Source organism: Epinephelus moara, chromosome 13, assembly GCF_006386435.1.
Source record: "Epinephelus moara isolate mb chromosome 13, YSFRI_EMoa_1.0, whole genome shotgun sequence".
NCBI lineage: Eukaryota > Metazoa > Chordata > Actinopteri > Perciformes > Serranidae > Epinephelus > Epinephelus moara.
Window position 1 is genome coordinate 21,520,038 of NC_065518.1, and position 16,488 is coordinate 21,536,525.

The window sequence follows — 16,488 nt, forward strand, 5'->3', positions numbered from 1 at the left end:
ACATTGTTTAAAAAATCATCTCAGTAAGGAAGTTCAAATAAACACAAGAAAATTGTGGTCTAGACAAAGGGTCAGCACTCAGTGAATAACCGCCTAAGCCCTATGATAAGCTATTATGGCAAGGCTTAACTATACAGACCAGTGAGCAGTGATAACTAACACGTCTTTGGGGTCATCAGGTGGGAACCTCTTTTCACCAGTGTTTCGTCTAGTTGGTCCCAAGACACCTCCAGAAGGCTAGACAGTGATCTCTGGTGTCCCAGAGACACTCCCCTCATGCCAGGTCTCACTGCTCCCCACACTGACCCGACAACCTCCTTTACCTTACTTACACATGGCTTTCTCAGCCCAAACAGCACCGCCACCTTCAACAAACCCAGGCTCCATTCATGCAAGCTCCAGGTAGCGACCGTGCCGATACTACCTTTCCTAGAACATTCACCACACCCTATTTCACACGCTACATATCATAACTCCACTATAAGCTAAAGTTAAAGGAGATGGAGAAGATAAACTCACAGGCTTTCTCAGCCCAAACAGCACTGCCACCTTCAACAAACCCAGGCTCCGTTCATGCAAGCTCCAGGTAGCAACCGTGCCAATACTACCTTTCCTAGAACACTCACCACACCCTATTTCACACGCTACATATCATAACTCCACTATAAGCTAAAGTTAAAGGAGATAGAAAAGATTAACTCAAATAATCAGCAAACAGAACAATATCGCTGCAACTTCAGTGGCAGATCTTTCTATAGGCGACATAAGCAGCCACCTTGGGCATCATCCAGAGGGTGGATGCCGCCAATTCACCTTTTTTTTTTTTTCAAAAAATGCAAAAAATCTAACAAGGAAAATGGTGGAGTGTATGTGGAGAGCATTAGAGTAAGAGAACTGAAAAGTCAAAAGTCATCCTTGCACAAGACAAAAACATGAAGAAGACAGAATTTGCACATACCCTGTTCTCTTATTCATTCATTCATTCATTCATATTCCGTAACTGCTTATACTGTTGGGCTCCAGCTGACATTGGGTGAGAGGCGGGGTACACCCTGTACAGGTCACCAGACTATCACAGGGCTGACACATAGAGACAGAAAACCATTCACGCTCACATTCAAACCTACAATGCTAACCACTGCACCACTGTGCCACCTTATTCTCTCTCATTTATTCTTATTCTTTGTTAGCTAAATTGATTATATGTGTAGATTTCTTATTAGCTGGTGTTGTTGTTGGTAATAAACAATAAATATAAAGATATAACAATAATAATGATGATAATGCTATTAATAATATGGGGGTTGCTAGGGGAAGCTTCCTTTGGCCATCCCATTATATTAGGTCCAGCACTGTTCAATATTACAGTGGAGGGGAAACTCAGCACTAGTTAAAGCAGACACATGAAAATGTTGAATGCTGCAAATGACATGCAGTCTGAGTCTAACACAGTGTGTGACTACTAAATCACTCATTCATACTTCATGATGCACGCTGTCTATTTTTTGTTTGGATGTGTCTGATTTGTGGAAGCTGACAGTGACCTGCATGACTGGAAAATATTTAGCAGAGATGAGCCAGATAAACCTACAAATGCGTCTGTAAGAGCCTTCTCCTTTTAACAATCAGCTGTATTGCAGAATGCAGAACTCACTGACTTGAACTCATTGTTTCAATCAAACCTGATAAAGAAATAGGCCACACCTCACAGGTGCTGTATATTGCTACACACAGTGCAGACTCAGCATGGAAGCATTGCATGCTCATCCATGTCAATACTGTACATCTCCATCTCTCAAGCTCTATTAAAATGTATGGCCAATTCATTTGCAGAGGGTGCGGCCCAGCCTAATGCATCTGGAGGAATGTAGTATCTTAGAGCGGTGGAGTAATTCCCTCTCTACAGTAAGTGGCATTGACTCCATCTTGCCAAGGCTGTGCTCTTCATTCAGGATTCACACTCTACTAATCGCACATGCACTACTATATTTAGCCGCTCCTTTGGGTGTTGGTCTGGCGCATCCCCTGAAAACCATGCTTTCCAGCCTCAAGTGTAAGATGCTTAAGTATTTAACCATACACTGAGATGGGTCTTTCCTTGACCAGCCCCCCTGCCTCTGAGATAACATGAGGCTATGGACAAGGGATTAAGAGGTAGACGAAGAAGGTCCTGGCAAAATGTGTCTTGAGTCTTAATGTAATATTCAATTGTTTTTCCAGGCCAATGTCTTAAAGGAAAGCAAAAAGGTTTGTCAGTAATGCCCGAACTTGGAGCTTTTCCATTTCCACAGTATTAACATTTTTAAATGATTGAGAAATTACTCTTTATCCCTGTGAGAATGAAAGACCTAGTTATGCTTTTGGTCATACTGAAACCAGCCCATATAGGAATCATGCCAAACCTGAGAGTGGCTTTGCCCAGTGACTTCCTTTATTTAGATCCAAGGCAAGTCTAAGTATGACTCTCTTTAGAATGGTAACCTGTTCTGGTCGTAGAAGAAAGTACCAGAACCACGTTAAGACGAAGGATCTAGATCTAGAATCACATCACCAGTGCTGCCTGTATCTAATCACAGTATATTGCACATTAACATTAGGTAGCAAATGCTTTGCAGTACATGAATCATGCCCTCGTGAGAACTTCTCACAGTTCCCTGTTTGCCTTCCTCAAACAGCATGTCAAAGACCATCCATTTAAATATGCCGTGTACTCTCCTCTTACAACTTATCGATTGGTGTCACTGAAGGGAAAGAGCATCCACCCAATCCCATCCACTCAAAACAAGAAACAGTGTGTAAGCGCGTGGGCTATATCGCTACATGTTGTCAAATGAGCTGGTTGCAAATGTCCCTGACAGGAACATCATAACCCAACCTTAACAGAAAGGCTACATCACTATCCACCTAAAAGAGTCTGTCCTGGATCAATAAGTGTTCAGTCAGGCAGCAGAGAAAGAAAACCAAGCGAGAATCATCTCAATCAGTGACCTTTTTGTTATTAATGCATTACTGCACACACACATCATCCACACCTCAAAATGATCTATTCTCGTATAATGCAACCTTGGATTTGGCAGCCAGCATAAGATGTTGGCCTGGTAAAGACTTTGAAAGGAATGAATCCTGAGATGCTGGTGTAGAAATTGCATCATGAGTGAAGGAGCTATACAGTGATACAGGGGGGAGGCGTGCTTCTCTGGTGCTGACTAGACAAGGCAATGCAGAGAGGGAGCAGAATGGAGGGATGGATGAAGGAAGAGGAAGCACACGCTCCCTCTGACTCACACATGCATGCTCTTCATCACTCCCATGGTGTCCTAGCTCTCCCGACCCCTCCTCTTTCTGGAGCTCTGAGCCTGCTCTTGCTGGGAGCTATACAGTGGGATGGGGGATTCTCGGATCCCTCCCCCCAACCTCATACACACTCCACCATACACACACAGCCTCAAATTCTCTCACTCTCACGCTCCACGTTGCTGCATATCGCAGCTGACTGTAAACCCACCCTCTGCTGCATGGTAGAGTCTTGGTGCAAAATGCAGAAATGTGTTTGGACATGTGCAACATTTGGGATTTCAGTATTGGGAGAGGGCACTGTAATCAAATAGCATTCACATTACACTGTTTCATTTAGAACAAAATGTATTGAGACAATTAAAATAAATGGTGTATTTGTTGTTTTTTTCCCATTGATAGCCAGGATAACACAAAACATATTTTTATTAGCCTAGCAGTGTCTCCACACCCTCATGCTCATTCCCATCATTTCATCCTACTGCTTTTGAAGGGTGAATGCGTAGATATCAAAGGGGAAGCCTGCAGCGGAGCACACCAAAGTGATGCCCGATAGGGGTGACCTTCAAAAAAATATGAAAAAGAAACAAAAAATATGAAGCACTTTTTTGTTCATAACGTGTCATTTGTGTTTTTAAAAAGACATTTCTTGTCTCACAAAGACGTTATGGACTACAGTATATCATTAACGAACTTTCTTTTAGTGCGCCCCCCCACACTCAGTCTATGATAGGTTTTATCCGTACGGCCAGTCAGGTGATATTTTCCGCTTCGCCATTTTGTGCTGCTGCGCCGGGTATTTATCACAAGAGTCGTGACTATCCCGTTTACACTGCTAGTTAGGTGGTCAGACGGTTCCTAGTGTAGTCAGTTTCTCTCTCTAAGCCTGAGGCCTTCGATAGGTTTTCGCAAAGTGCGATTTTTTTGAGTCGACATAAATATTAATTTTGTATATTTAGTTTATTTTTATACTGTGTGAGAAAGAATGTCGGCCTCAAGTCCCGAATACTCTCCGTTCTTCGCAGTGATGGGTGCCTCTGCGGCTATGGTGTTCAGCGGTAATTATCACACGATTATCTTTTATATTTAAGCTGTCTGTCAGCTACTTAATGTCACTTTGTGTGTTTGCTGCTAACCCCCTTTTGCGTTTATATTATTCCCAGCAGGATGCTTTGAACTGTCAACCACGGTGCGTCCCTTGAAGCTTACTTGTAAAAGCCATACGCTAGCCTTGCTAACGTTAACGTCGCAATGCTAATCCTAGCTGTCATTTATGTAGATTAAACAACTAGCTGGGGCAGTTGGTGACTTTGGTTTATTCTTAACACGCTAATGTTTAGTTAGTAGATAGTTAGCTACTGCTATGATCGCTGCTAGCCTCTCTGCTTCAACATTAGACAGCAAAGACTAGGCAAAACTAGTAGTTAGCTAGCTGATGACGAATGCATATGTTAGCTTGTTACAGTTATGCACGTTACATGTCTTATCTGATTGGAAAAGGATCACACAGTGGATGGTGTTAACCGATCAGATAATGTTACTGTCTTTTATTAGCAGTACTTGTTGGTTAGCATTACAAAGATGTTAAAGTGTTTTCAGGTTATTCCTCATACAGTTGGCAGCTCGTTAGCTTTCTGCACTTAGCAGGAGGTTTACAGGTTACGTTAAATCCCACATTTTCTGTCAGATGCCACACTGCTGCATTCAGGGTTTAAATGTGTCAGTGAGTTTAATACGAAATTATTTAATGTCGTTTTAAAGTAGAGATCATTAACCAGTGGCAATTAATACCCGAGTTGACGTTGTTCTGTGTAAACTGGTTGCTGTTCTGCTTTAATTCACCATCTGTCAAGTCAGTGGTGTCTCATCTAATTTAATGCGAGTTATTTTAATCTGAAACCCTCTTTTTCTTACACTTCTTCAACCATTGGAAACCAGGATCAGCTGGTTCACTTCCTTATTGCTCAAAGGAATGACACAAGGTCACATGATAATCACATGATGAGACTTCTGACTCGGAATTGCCACCTGGCTACTGATCTTTTGAAATGTTACTGTAAAAGCGAAAAGCTAACAAGTTAGTTGTGAACCTGTTCAAGGAAAATATGGCTAATTTTGCCCAAAAAATGTAGGGTGTGACTGCTGACAATCTGTGTTTTTGGTTAGAAGGTCAGAAGTGGAACAGAAAGTGAACTTTGGAACTGGCTTGTTTTTATATTGATCATACTTGTTTTATAGGTCCTCTTCCAGTTTATTATTTGTCTTCCCTTTATCTAAGACAAGAGCTACATAATATGCTGGTGAAATGCTGTATTGCATCAAAGGTCCACATGTGACTAGGGTAGCTGGTGTGATGGGTGCAGCTTCTATGGGAAATCAACAAGCTACTAATTGACCATGATGCAGAGGGCTTGACCCGCTATAGCTCGAGGCCTTTTGGCAAAACTGTCTCATTTATGATGGTGAATGGCACATAGGTTTTTAGTGAGGGACATCACCAGTGAGTGGCTGTAGTGCAGGCCCTGTAAGTCTTTTTTAGAAAGACCCTTTTCAAACTGAAAGTAATCTTTAACCCTGTTTTTTCTTATCATATATTTTTTATAGCCACATGCCTGTTTAATAGTAAGTGAAAGGAATGTTTGAACATTATTTTTAACAAATAACATTGGGTTGCAAGGTGGTGAGAAATCTCAGAAGTCATTTTCAGCTGGAGATTTAGAGTATGTTAGAAATATCTGAGAGAAATATGACCTATTAACTTCTGTCTTCATTGCTATTCATGATGATACAAAGTCCTGTCCTACTTATTGATTTTCTGATGTCCAGCCTTACCAGGAAGTGAGAAGCAACTGGATGCCAAAGCCAGCCCTGATCTCATCATAGCTCATGTGTGGTGATGGGCAAGGGCAGCGTGGTGTTGGTGGCCCCTGAGGCTAGTAGTAGTAGTACTAGTCCGTGGTGGCGAAAGAGTGACAGCTGGGGAATTAGCTCGTAGGGAAGGGATCATGCTGGGACAAAGAAGGGATGTGGTAGTGGTCGGATGGACAGGACAGGATCTTACAGTGTGTTGTGGAGTCAGTGATAGAAATAAATTGCAGCTTGTTCTTCTGTGATGTTAGTCACTTAAATGCACACAAGCTGAAGAACTTTAATTGCAATCTATATCATAATCTTATTTTTAGGTTGGGTTGATCCACTATTCAGTCTATAGAATATAAAATAGAATGACAAATTCACATTACAAGTTATTATCCAAGTGGATGGCTCAAATATGAACACCATAAAAGGCACTTCTTTTGCAGTAGTCAGTTATTTTCTGGCATAGGCTGTAAGTTGCTGTGATCCTGTGGTGTCAGGTGATGTTGCATTGTTTTAGTAGTCTGGCAATGGTGTCCTGTCGTGAGGGAAGCCTTTAGTGACGCCTTCCTCAGAACGGATGACACTCACATGGTGCTATCAACTATACGACTAGAAACTACACTCCCGTGATAGCTGTGCTGCAGTTGTTCTGTTTCCCGTACCCCTTATTACTATCTTAACAAACAGTCCATATATTCACTTTTTCCTTGCCAGCGAAGTTAAATTAAAAGGCTGATTTAAGTCTCTGTGAATTAACATGACTGATAAATCTACTCGTAGTGGTGCTGGCAGCAACTTAAAATACATGTTTGCTATACAGTTTAAAACTGCATGTGCCACGGTGTCTGCCTTTTCCAATTTCTCATGCAGTTGTGGAGTAGAATAGCCTAGTAGCACATAATTTGTCACCAAGGAAGTTATTTTTCTACTTGGTCTTTAATCAGTGATGCTTTCAATTGTTTGACCTTTATTCCACATTCACATTGTCTTTTTCTATGTCTTGAACAAATACTTTCTTAAGGGAGAAGTGAGGGCAGCATATATGCTCTAGACATCCCTCTCCTTCTGATGCAAAAGATTAGTCAGCAAGTGTCAGAATTTCTGCATGCAGCTCCACATTTTTTTATATAGCGCAGACTAGTACTCTGGTTTTCTAAGACAGGAGCACGTTTTTACAACTATGACCTTTCCGATTTTGTTGCCTGTTCCTTAAAACTAGTGCTTCCCCATTCACCCGCTAGCAAGAGCAGACCAGTCTGCCATCTATTGCGTGGGCTTATTGCATGCAAGATCATCCCTAGCTAGAGGCGCCTCCTGCTCTGACATCACAAGACGTCACAAGGGCATCCCATACATCAAATATTCTGCAGGGGAGGAAAAAAAGAAATGGGGGGGGGGGGCTCTCTACCTAAGCTGAGGGGATTAGGATTAAAACCCAGAGGTTGTGCCTCCACACCGCTGCAGAAGCCTCCATGCCACACAAACATTTAATCGTCAGGACACAGTGGCAATGTTTGAAGTCTCGCTATCAATTCTCACCTGTCACACCTCAGTGAGGCCAAGCTTACTGAAGAAGAATGGAGTCGGAGGATAGCGTTACTGACGGTGACATGTTAGCTGGTTGTTATTGGACGGTTGAATAGCTAGAAGAGTCGGCTTATGTTTCCCAGAATATTGTTCTGAAGATGTTTTGTATGGCTAAATACAAAAAAACAAATGCAAAAACGGTTAGGTGTCGCTGAGGTAGTTTGTGTCCTTTCTCACGCAGGTCTGTTTGTGTGATGTGATGCACCACATAATTTGTGTTGGCTTTAAAGGATTTAGTCTGCCAGCAAACAGTCTGGTACTTCCCCACAAAGTCAAAACCAAAATGTTTCTATGTGTTTGTCAGGGCTTGCGAAAACAGCCCCATTAATACTGAAATACATCTCTGGAGATGGGCATGAGTGATTTAACTTTGTATTGATAGCATCAGTCTGTGGATGAGTCACTCTAAGTAGTTGGGGCCGTGGCGAGATGCCATGTGCACATTTTGAAGATTGGCCCACGTCATCTTCCTGTCTGCCTCTAGATACGTTTGCCAGAAAGCCTCGCAGCTAGTCTTGGAGTTAACTAGTACCAGCTTTAGGCTAGCTCGACATATTGTCTCGAGAAATGAGAAAACACAGGGCAGGGCACCTCGGGCTGTGTACGCAAGGCTGTCCAAGACTATATCTCAAGAGACCTTTCACATTTAGTCATCAGCAGTTTGCTGGCTGTGATTAGGCAAGAAAACGTCTTTGTCAGGTCGTTGTTTATGTCCCAATGGTACGATAAGAAGAGCAGAATATGAAGGATGCATTTTTGCTCACTTTTATGATGCTGCCTTGCAAGATAGTTGATGTTTTACCCAGTTATATAAGTTTTACGGACTGATCTGTTCACAAATTGCAGACAAGCCAGCTTTAGCATGTTTCTTCAATGCAGCAGAGAACCCACAAGGGACGATGGTTATATTTAGCATCAAAGCAGCATCTGTAAATCTGTGAGAATATAAAATGTCTTGATTGTTTTAGGATATATTCCAAGTACTGCCACAGCATGTGCAGACCAATATATCAGATGATATGCTGCGGTCAGCGCTGTCTCCGAGCTGTCACTTCATTTTGCTTCTGCTGTGGAGGAGGAAATGGGAAATAGGCATGTTCATATTTACACACACATGCGCGCGCACACCTCTGACATGGGGAAATCTTGTCAAACCAGCCTGTCTCTGATTCATGACACACTGCCTTGGCCTGACAGGCTTTGCTGGATATTACAAAAGACTCTTGTCGGTTTATTTTGCACATCGGCATCTATTACATGTTTGTCCATGCTTGGAAAAAGGATCTCTCCTCCTCTCCTCAGGCAAATTTGTGAGATTGAGTCTTATTCATCTCACCTGGATGTGATTCAAATCTTTGTTGTGCAGAATTTTAAGTAGTTCCTAATAAATGGTTCGACACTATATTTTGTTATGTATGGTTTCTAATTTTAGAGCGGGCTGATATTGATTTTCTCTTTGACTCTCCTCCTGCAGTCAGACTTGACCGGGCGTGACGTAGGTGGCACTATGTTTTCTCCTCAGCGTCACAGGCTGACGGAGCTAATGTGCTGATAAAGCCTTTTGTTCTCCTCCTTCCCCGTCACTTTACAGCGATGCTAGCCAGACACTGGTGAGGACTGGGGATCACACACAGCAGATGTTGTGTGACTGTGTGCTGCTAGTCCCCAGGTGTGGTCCATGGAGATGTGGTATCCTGCTTCTCTTGTGATGTCAGCAGTTCCCTGTGTACTTAAGCCTAATGAGACTTGTTCATTCAGAGTGATTTACGACACTGCAGAGGTCTGGCAGGGGCTATTCTGAAATCACAAGGGCTGAAGCAGTTTGAGGAGATGAGACACATGTGACAAAGCAGGTTTAGGTTGCGTAGTATCTGCATCAGTACGAAGATGCAGAGTTATTTCCCTTTTGAACATAAGCAAAATTCCCCAGATGGAGCCACGTTGGATGTTCGAGAGGAACAGAAATAACAGTTGTATCGTTGATCCATCTCTTACTTCACTTCCACTTCAGTATTCAGCTGTGCCTTCTGGTTTCTGTCGTCAGCCTACTAGCCTGTCGTAACTTCCATTGTAGCATGTGTACTTTAGTTAACCCTGTGTGTGTGCTCTAGTTTATTTAACTAAAGTTGTTTTCTGTCTCTCCCCCCCACCAGCCTTGGGAGCAGCCTACGGCACAGCCAAGAGCGGTACAGGAATAGCCGCCATGTCTGTGATGAGGCCGGAGCTCATCATGAAGTCCATCATCCCAGTGGTCATGGCGGGTATCATAGCCATCTACGGCCTGGTAGTAGCAGTGCTGATTGCCAACCAAATCACAGCAACAGTCCCCCTCTACAAGTGAGTTCGGTTAATCAGAGTCGTTTTCATAAATTTGTGTCCTCTGCATTGCCTTATAAACCAACAATGAATTTGCCTGCTCACACAAGTCACCTGTGTAGACACCATCCTATTGTAGCTCCACTAGATTCATTAATTCTAAGCTGCTAAATGCATTGTATGACATATACCATTATTACAATGAACACAGCCAGTGTGCTTAACCAGTTCTCAGACTGCAGTTTCAGTCTTGTCACATCACTGCACATGCTCTGGACATACTTCCCATGTTAACACTGGTCTGTAGTTAAGATGACCTGACAGAAGCAAACTGCGATGTGAATAAGCTCCCTCCGGTAGGCAACGTAAGCTGTATGTCTAGGGCTTTTATTGGTAAAGTAAGAAAAGAAAAGGTAAAGCTAATGAGCTGCTGCTGACAATGTGGGAGGCAAGAAAGAGTTTGGCGTCTTGGTTCTGACTACAGAGCCTCCATGTTGTTATTTTATTACCTTCATAAGTACGGGCACAATGCTAGCTAGAAGCACACAGGTGGCAAGTGATAGTTTAGCACAGGGGTTCCCATCTGGTCCAGTCATGGGCTCCAGATTTCTCCTTAGTCATGTTGGTTTGGTCGTGTCATCCAGTTAGTTTGCTGTCTCTGTCAAGTAGCTGTCCGTTAGTCACTCACTCTACAGCAGGAAACAGCACTTCAAAATAGAAGCTCTGTACCAGAAATTCATTGTATTTAAAAATAAAAGGGTGTTTTTTGTGTGTCACTTGTGGTCCATTCGGAATAGACCACGACCCACCAGTTGGGAACCACTAGTTAAGCAGATAAACTGATGTCCCATATAGTAAACAGTGCCACAAATGCTGATTAGGAGTGCTCGAGACAGTTTCGCTGCAAGTAATAGACGTGCGAGCACATGTGTATGTCTGACAGACAGACAGCACAGGAGCAGCAGAGCAGTGTGCCCTTAAATGACACCAAAACACAGTAGAGACTCTCAGCATAGTTTATTATTATATTACTATTTTGATGCATATACCTGCCAGATAGCCTTCTTAGATTTACTCGCCAAATGGAAAATCTACCCACATTTGGCACCTGGTGGGTGTTACTGTCGGACCCTGGTGACACCCTGTAAATGTTGATGGATTTGTATTGGTTGTCAGTGTTTCTGTCCAGGAAATCACCCTGAAAGTAAGTACTTTTCACCACTTTTGTTGTGGTGTAGACTCCGCCATGCACTCAAGTCAGAGCGATTTTTGAAACGATATATTTATAGTTAATGTTATAGTTATTCTCGGTGTTGATGGGCCTTTATCCTTTAAATCTTGCTGGAGAGATTCGTCACGGTTTGTTGTTGCATCAGTTTAAAATATTGCAAGTTAGGAGCAGGAAAAGCAGAACTATAGTGGATTATATGAAAAGCTGTAGGCAGCAGACTGATTGCAGTTGGGACAAACTCAGACCTTCAGCACCTCATCAAATGAACAGCTGACTTTTGCATGTTTAGTCAAAATATTCTCAGTCACTTAAATCGTTAACCCAGATCATCAACCATCCCTTGTGCTGACAAACACTTTGTCTGTGTGTTTTTAGGAGTTTCCTCCATCTGGGCGCCGGGCTGAGTGTGGGCCTCAGCGGGCTGGCAGCAGGCTTCGCAATCGGCATCGTGGGCGACGCGGGCGTGAGGGGCACAGCTCAGCAGCCGAGGCTTTTCGTGGGCATGATCCTCATCTTGATTTTCGCCGAGGTCTTGGGTCTCTACGGGCTCATCGTCGCCCTCATCCTCTCCACGAAATAAAGCACCCAAACATCTCCACTACAAAGATCTGTCCTTTATGTTGCTGCTGGAGAAAAAGTGTAAAATGGGGAAAAAATTGTAAAAAAAAAAAAAAAATCTGCTCAACCTGAGATGAAAGAAGTGAAGGCGTGGGGAAAAAAAAGAATTAAAACGGCTCCATAAATATGGTCTTATCTCAACAATGTGTACAGTCGTCCCAATTTGATAGTCAACTTGTAAATGCGCAATGTAGTGATTTGTCTGTCTTGTGTGCGTGTGCGTGTGTTTCAAAAATTGTATGATGAAGATTCCTTTTTTTTCCCTCCACTTATTTCAGGGCCTTGAGGCCAGCTGAGGCAGCTCGGCCTCCGGTCTTAGAGAGCTGACCAAAGGGCCGCACAGCTTTTTCTCCTCCCTTATCGACTCGGGAGTTGACACAATTTCTGCATTAATCTTGAGGATCTATTTGTAAAGAGAAATGTATATGGACTTACGATTTTTTTCCACTGATTTTTATTTATACGAAATTGTTCATGGAACTGTTTAATGCAGCAAAAGTCTTTAATTCCCCAGGATATATTATACATATATACAGACATATAAATATCTACATAGATAGATTTAATGCACTGTGGGTTAATTGTGATAAGTGGTTGGAATTCCTCTGGATGTAATTCTTGGTTTAATAATTAAGATTGCCTTTAGTATGTTGCTGGTGAAGTGGGAGTTTTGTGTGTAGCTGTATTCTAATCATTACGCAAACATTCTCAAACTTCAGTGTTTTTCCTGTAGTACTGCTGTTTGCATTAAAGGTGTGTGTGCCCCGTGATGGGTCTCACAAGTGTAATTTCCAAACTTCCATCTCCTCTCCATCTTATTCACCCCCCCTCCTCCTCCTCCTCATCTGTGGCTGTACTTCATCTCTTCCACATTCCAGCCATTACGATCCTGCATGGGTTTCAGTGTTTTGTTGCTGTTGGATATGAAGCCGAGGAGCAGGCTAGTTTCAGAAGATTTAATCCAGATCAAGAAGAGTTAAACGTCCTCTTAAAAAACACAAATCAAAATGACACAAGGAGACTCGTTGGTATCGTTTGTAGCACGCGGCAGGAATCCAGTGAGATTAGCGCTCAAGTTTGGCCTAGTTTTTCCCCCATGCAAGGACTGGTCCAATTTGATCTGGAGTTTGTTTTCTGAAAGTGGAACTGCTGCTGACGCATTTACTAAAGCGCCAATCTACAATCCTGTATTACCACTGATATTGAAGTTATCCTGATGTGTCGACATGTGTGTCACAATCGAATTAAAGAAGATTCCAACTTAGATTTTTGACTGGCTTCCAAACACGGTGCTGTACATTTTGCTGTGACACTGTAAATCCTACTCAGGCAGCATGACGTGGCATTTTTATGACAAAACGACGTCTCTACATTTTGCTGTAAAGCAGATTAGCTGAGTTGCTGTTCTACAGTGTTCACCACTTCCTGTGCAACTGCGGCAAGAGCTGGTAATTTTCACTCTGTGGTCAACGCCTCAAGAACTGTAAGATAACAGCAAAGCCTGCACTTTATTGTTGTCAGATATGTCTTATAAACAAGGTAGAAAACAAGACCAGTAAATAGGTTTATATTGTGTTTAACTGTACAGGACATAAATGCAACACAGACGTCATTACATTTGCTCATGTCTAATACTTCTACCCGTGTGCTAAAATGTTACTCAAGCAGTTTGGAGGCTGTCGAGCAGAGTCTGACAAATGTTGCTGATGGCACTGAAGGTGGGGCTGTCAGGGAACGACTGTATGAAGTCCTTGCCTTCCTCTATACTGGTGCTGAGCGCAGGATCCAAGGGCACTGAACCTGAAATGGAGATGAAATAATGTTGATTACCTCAACAGCACTGCTGAGAAATGATTCACAGCTACTCTGTGCCTTAAAGAAACACTCCAATGTGGCATATTAATATATGATAATCAATAGTGAGAGTCAACTGGATGTTAGCAGGCATTGACTTATTGAATACTTGGCCAAAGCTATGCACCACTCTCAGATACAGCGGCTTGTCACTGCCACAGGGTGAGCTCAATTAGCTGCATCATTAATCAAGTGATTGATCCACACACAAAACATAACCACTAAGGGAAACTATTAATATGATCAGGAATTATTGATGAGCGTGTATCAGGCCCTCACTGAAACCTTACACTGCACTGACATCTGGATCGCCCATTTTAGCAGCATGGCAGTGATGCAAAATGCCTCCTAAATCATGAATGGTGGCTGAGGAGTGATGTGCGGTCACAGTGTGTTGTGACACCTGGTGGCTGGATGGTATTATTACATGTAGTTAAATCCCATTGATATCTCACCTAGGAATGTTGATCCTGTCAGCTTGGCTAACTCTTCGCCACCTCCTTTTGAGAATATATTGCTGCACTCCTGAAAAAAAAGTGAAATATTTTTTAAAATTAATATTTCAAACTCACTCTCTCTCTCAAAAAAAAAAGCCCAGGATGATGCTCTTAAATGTCTTGTTTTGTCCATTGCTATTTCTCCTATGAGTTGTATGTAAGATTACATACTGAGCAGTGCAGACAAACAAAGCCGCTCATGTTCTCGACGATGCCCAGGATCCGTACACCTGTCTTCTTACAGAAGGTGACCTCCCTCCTCACATCCCCCGTGGACACTGCCTGTAGCCGACACAAAACCAGACTTGAGTCACACACTGGTCAGATTCCTCTTTCAAAACTAAATTTACGCGCAAGTTTGTCTTCTTGTTCCCATTATAGACAGTCAAAGTCTCTCTGGACTCTCTGTACCTGAGGTGTGGTGACCAAAACGGCTCCATCCACTCTGTGTTTTTTCAGGTTCTCCAGTACTGCTATATGCTCGTCAGACGTCCCTGGCGGTGTGTCCACTAGCAACACGTCCAGCTCTCCCCATGCTACATCTGACACAAACTGGCCAATCATAGCTGTGGGACAGGACAGTCAGAGATGGAAAGGATGTTGGGCAGAAGGTGAGGTCATGTTTAAATTCAGAACGTGCAGCACAGAGGTTTGTGTTGAGACATACACTCACCGGCCACTTTATTAGGTTCACCTTGCTAGTACTGGGTTGGACCCCCTGGAAATATTCCTCAAAGATTTTGGTCCATATTGAAATGATAGCATAACTCATTAGCTACTTGCGTTACAAGCAGTCGAACAGGTGTACCTAATAAAGTGGCAGGTGAGTGTATATGACATTACTTTATTTAAGAGAAGAGAACAGCTTACCTGTTTTCTTGGGCCCCCTCCACACCACTGCTTCATCTGGGTCCTCAAGCAAGAAGCCAATGGACATGAGGGCGAGGCTCTTGTCAGCATCAGTGTAGACAGGCACCCATCCTGCATCACACTGGTGCACATCGGTGTGACCCACATTCAGCATGCGGGGGATACTGGGCCCACATAGGTCAACATCCAGGATGCCAACCTGATGAACACACAGTTTATTAATTGGTCAGTTTACTTATGCGGCTCATATCTTGACATTTGCATGAACACAAGTCAGGAACAGGAAGGAAAATGGCTGATAAACTGTGACAGTATAATTAAAGTGACTGCTATTAGTATTTTTTGTACATGCATGTCAACCACGTGAGACATACTGACACCCTATATTCTGCCACACACACACACACACACACACACACACACACACACACACAGAGCTGGTCCTGGAGCTCACCTTCTTGCCAGCATGCCTGAGAGCCAGAGCTAGCTCCGTGGTGATGGTGCTCTTGCCCACACCTCCCTTCCCTGACAGCACCAACACAACATGCCGGACCTGGGCCAAACTCCCGTCTGGTGTAAAAAGGAGAAAAAATGGGTGAGTTCATCATAAGCACAGCAAACACATGAAGGGTTATTTCTAGAGTGTCTAAACGCCAGTCACTGTCACATGAGTGGGTAATTTGAACTGTCAGAGTAATACGAAACAAGGGTCTGGGAGAAATGTCGCAGTTTGGGAAGGATGCACGTTTCATCAGCCGAGGTCACAAGTTCTCTGGGATAATGTTCAACATTATTAACAATGTAATAGCTTTTTTAACATAAACAACAACTTCTATGGTGATATAAAAACCTTTCGCTTGGCTCCAGTGTTGATCGCTTTAGTGGCAATACTGAAAACTTAAGCTAATTTCCAATTAGCTCCCGCTAACCGGTTAGCTAAGCTATAAATGGGTAACCGTTATAAAACACGCAGCAGTTTCTGAAAGCTGACACCTCTAAAGAACGGAGATACAGCTCGTGTACGTGTCTACACAAAAGAAATAAAGACGTAACCTCCTAACTGACTTTGTTAACCGGTAACTCAGACCTACCATTATTTTGTTCCATGTTTTGGATTACGCGAATGCTCACAGCTTAAAGCAGAACTACTTCCGTATAACGTCACGCTTTGTGTAGCCAACCACACAGCGCATGCTCCACATAAGTCCCGCCTCTCGTCCCAAAGCCACCAATAGGCTGCCGGTGCGCGCCGTGGTGCATTCAGAGGCAACACAAACGCTTAAAATTTATGGTAAAACAAGTTTTTGCGTGTTGGTGAAATGTTTTACATGTATTTGCCTCTTGACTGAGATGACAACGACC

The 16,488-nt window shown here is 43.0% G+C and overlaps 2 protein-coding genes across 2 annotated transcripts; one reads left to right on the plus strand and one right to left on the minus strand.

Annotated features, from left to right (window-relative positions):
- The first annotated feature begins 4,069 nt into the window (after positions 1 to 4,069).
- On the plus strand, positions 4,070 to 12,701 carry atp6v0cb (ATPase H+ transporting V0 subunit cb). Its single transcript, XM_050059202.1, has 3 exons — positions 4,070 to 4,352; positions 9,894 to 10,077; positions 11,663 to 12,701. Exons 1-3 carry the CDS (start codon positions 4,280 to 4,282, stop codon positions 11,865 to 11,867), a joined length of 462 nt encoding a protein of 153 aa, XP_049915159.1. The 5' UTR covers positions 4,070 to 4,279; the 3' UTR covers positions 11,868 to 12,701.
- A 755-nt stretch (positions 12,702 to 13,456) lies between these two features.
- Positions 13,457 to 16,304, minus strand: nubp2 (nucleotide binding protein 2 (MinD homolog, E. coli)). Its single transcript, XM_050059201.1, has 7 exons — positions 16,218 to 16,304; positions 15,581 to 15,696; positions 15,127 to 15,325; positions 14,668 to 14,822; positions 14,428 to 14,538; positions 14,215 to 14,284; positions 13,457 to 13,705 (listed from the first exon to the last, which is right to left on the minus strand). Exons 1-7 carry the CDS (start codon positions 16,231 to 16,233, stop codon positions 13,566 to 13,568), a joined length of 807 nt encoding a protein of 268 aa, XP_049915158.1. The 5' UTR covers positions 16,234 to 16,304; the 3' UTR covers positions 13,457 to 13,565.
- Positions 16,305 to 16,488: the final 184 nt, after the last annotated feature.

Coding starts and splice junctions, on each gene's coding strand:
- nubp2 (XM_050059201.1), bottom strand. Junction 15,326..15,580: donor TCAGGCATGCTGGCAAGAAG/GTGAGCTCCAGG, acceptor TGTGTTCATCAG/GTTGGCATCCTGGATGTTGA. Junction 14,539..14,667: donor TTTTGGTCACCACACCTCAG/GTACAGAGAGTC, acceptor TGTCGGCTACAG/GCAGTGTCCACGGGGGATGT.
- atp6v0cb (XM_050059202.1), top strand. CDS start 4,280: ATGTCGGCCTCAAGTCCCGAATACTCTCCGTTCTTCGCAGTGATGGGT. Junction 4,353..9,893: donor TGCGGCTATGGTGTTCAGCG/GTAATTATCACA, acceptor CCCCCCCACCAG/CCTTGGGAGCAGCCTACGGC. Junction 10,078..11,662: donor GCAACAGTCCCCCTCTACAA/GTGAGTTCGGTT, acceptor GTGTGTTTTTAG/GAGTTTCCTCCATCTGGGCG.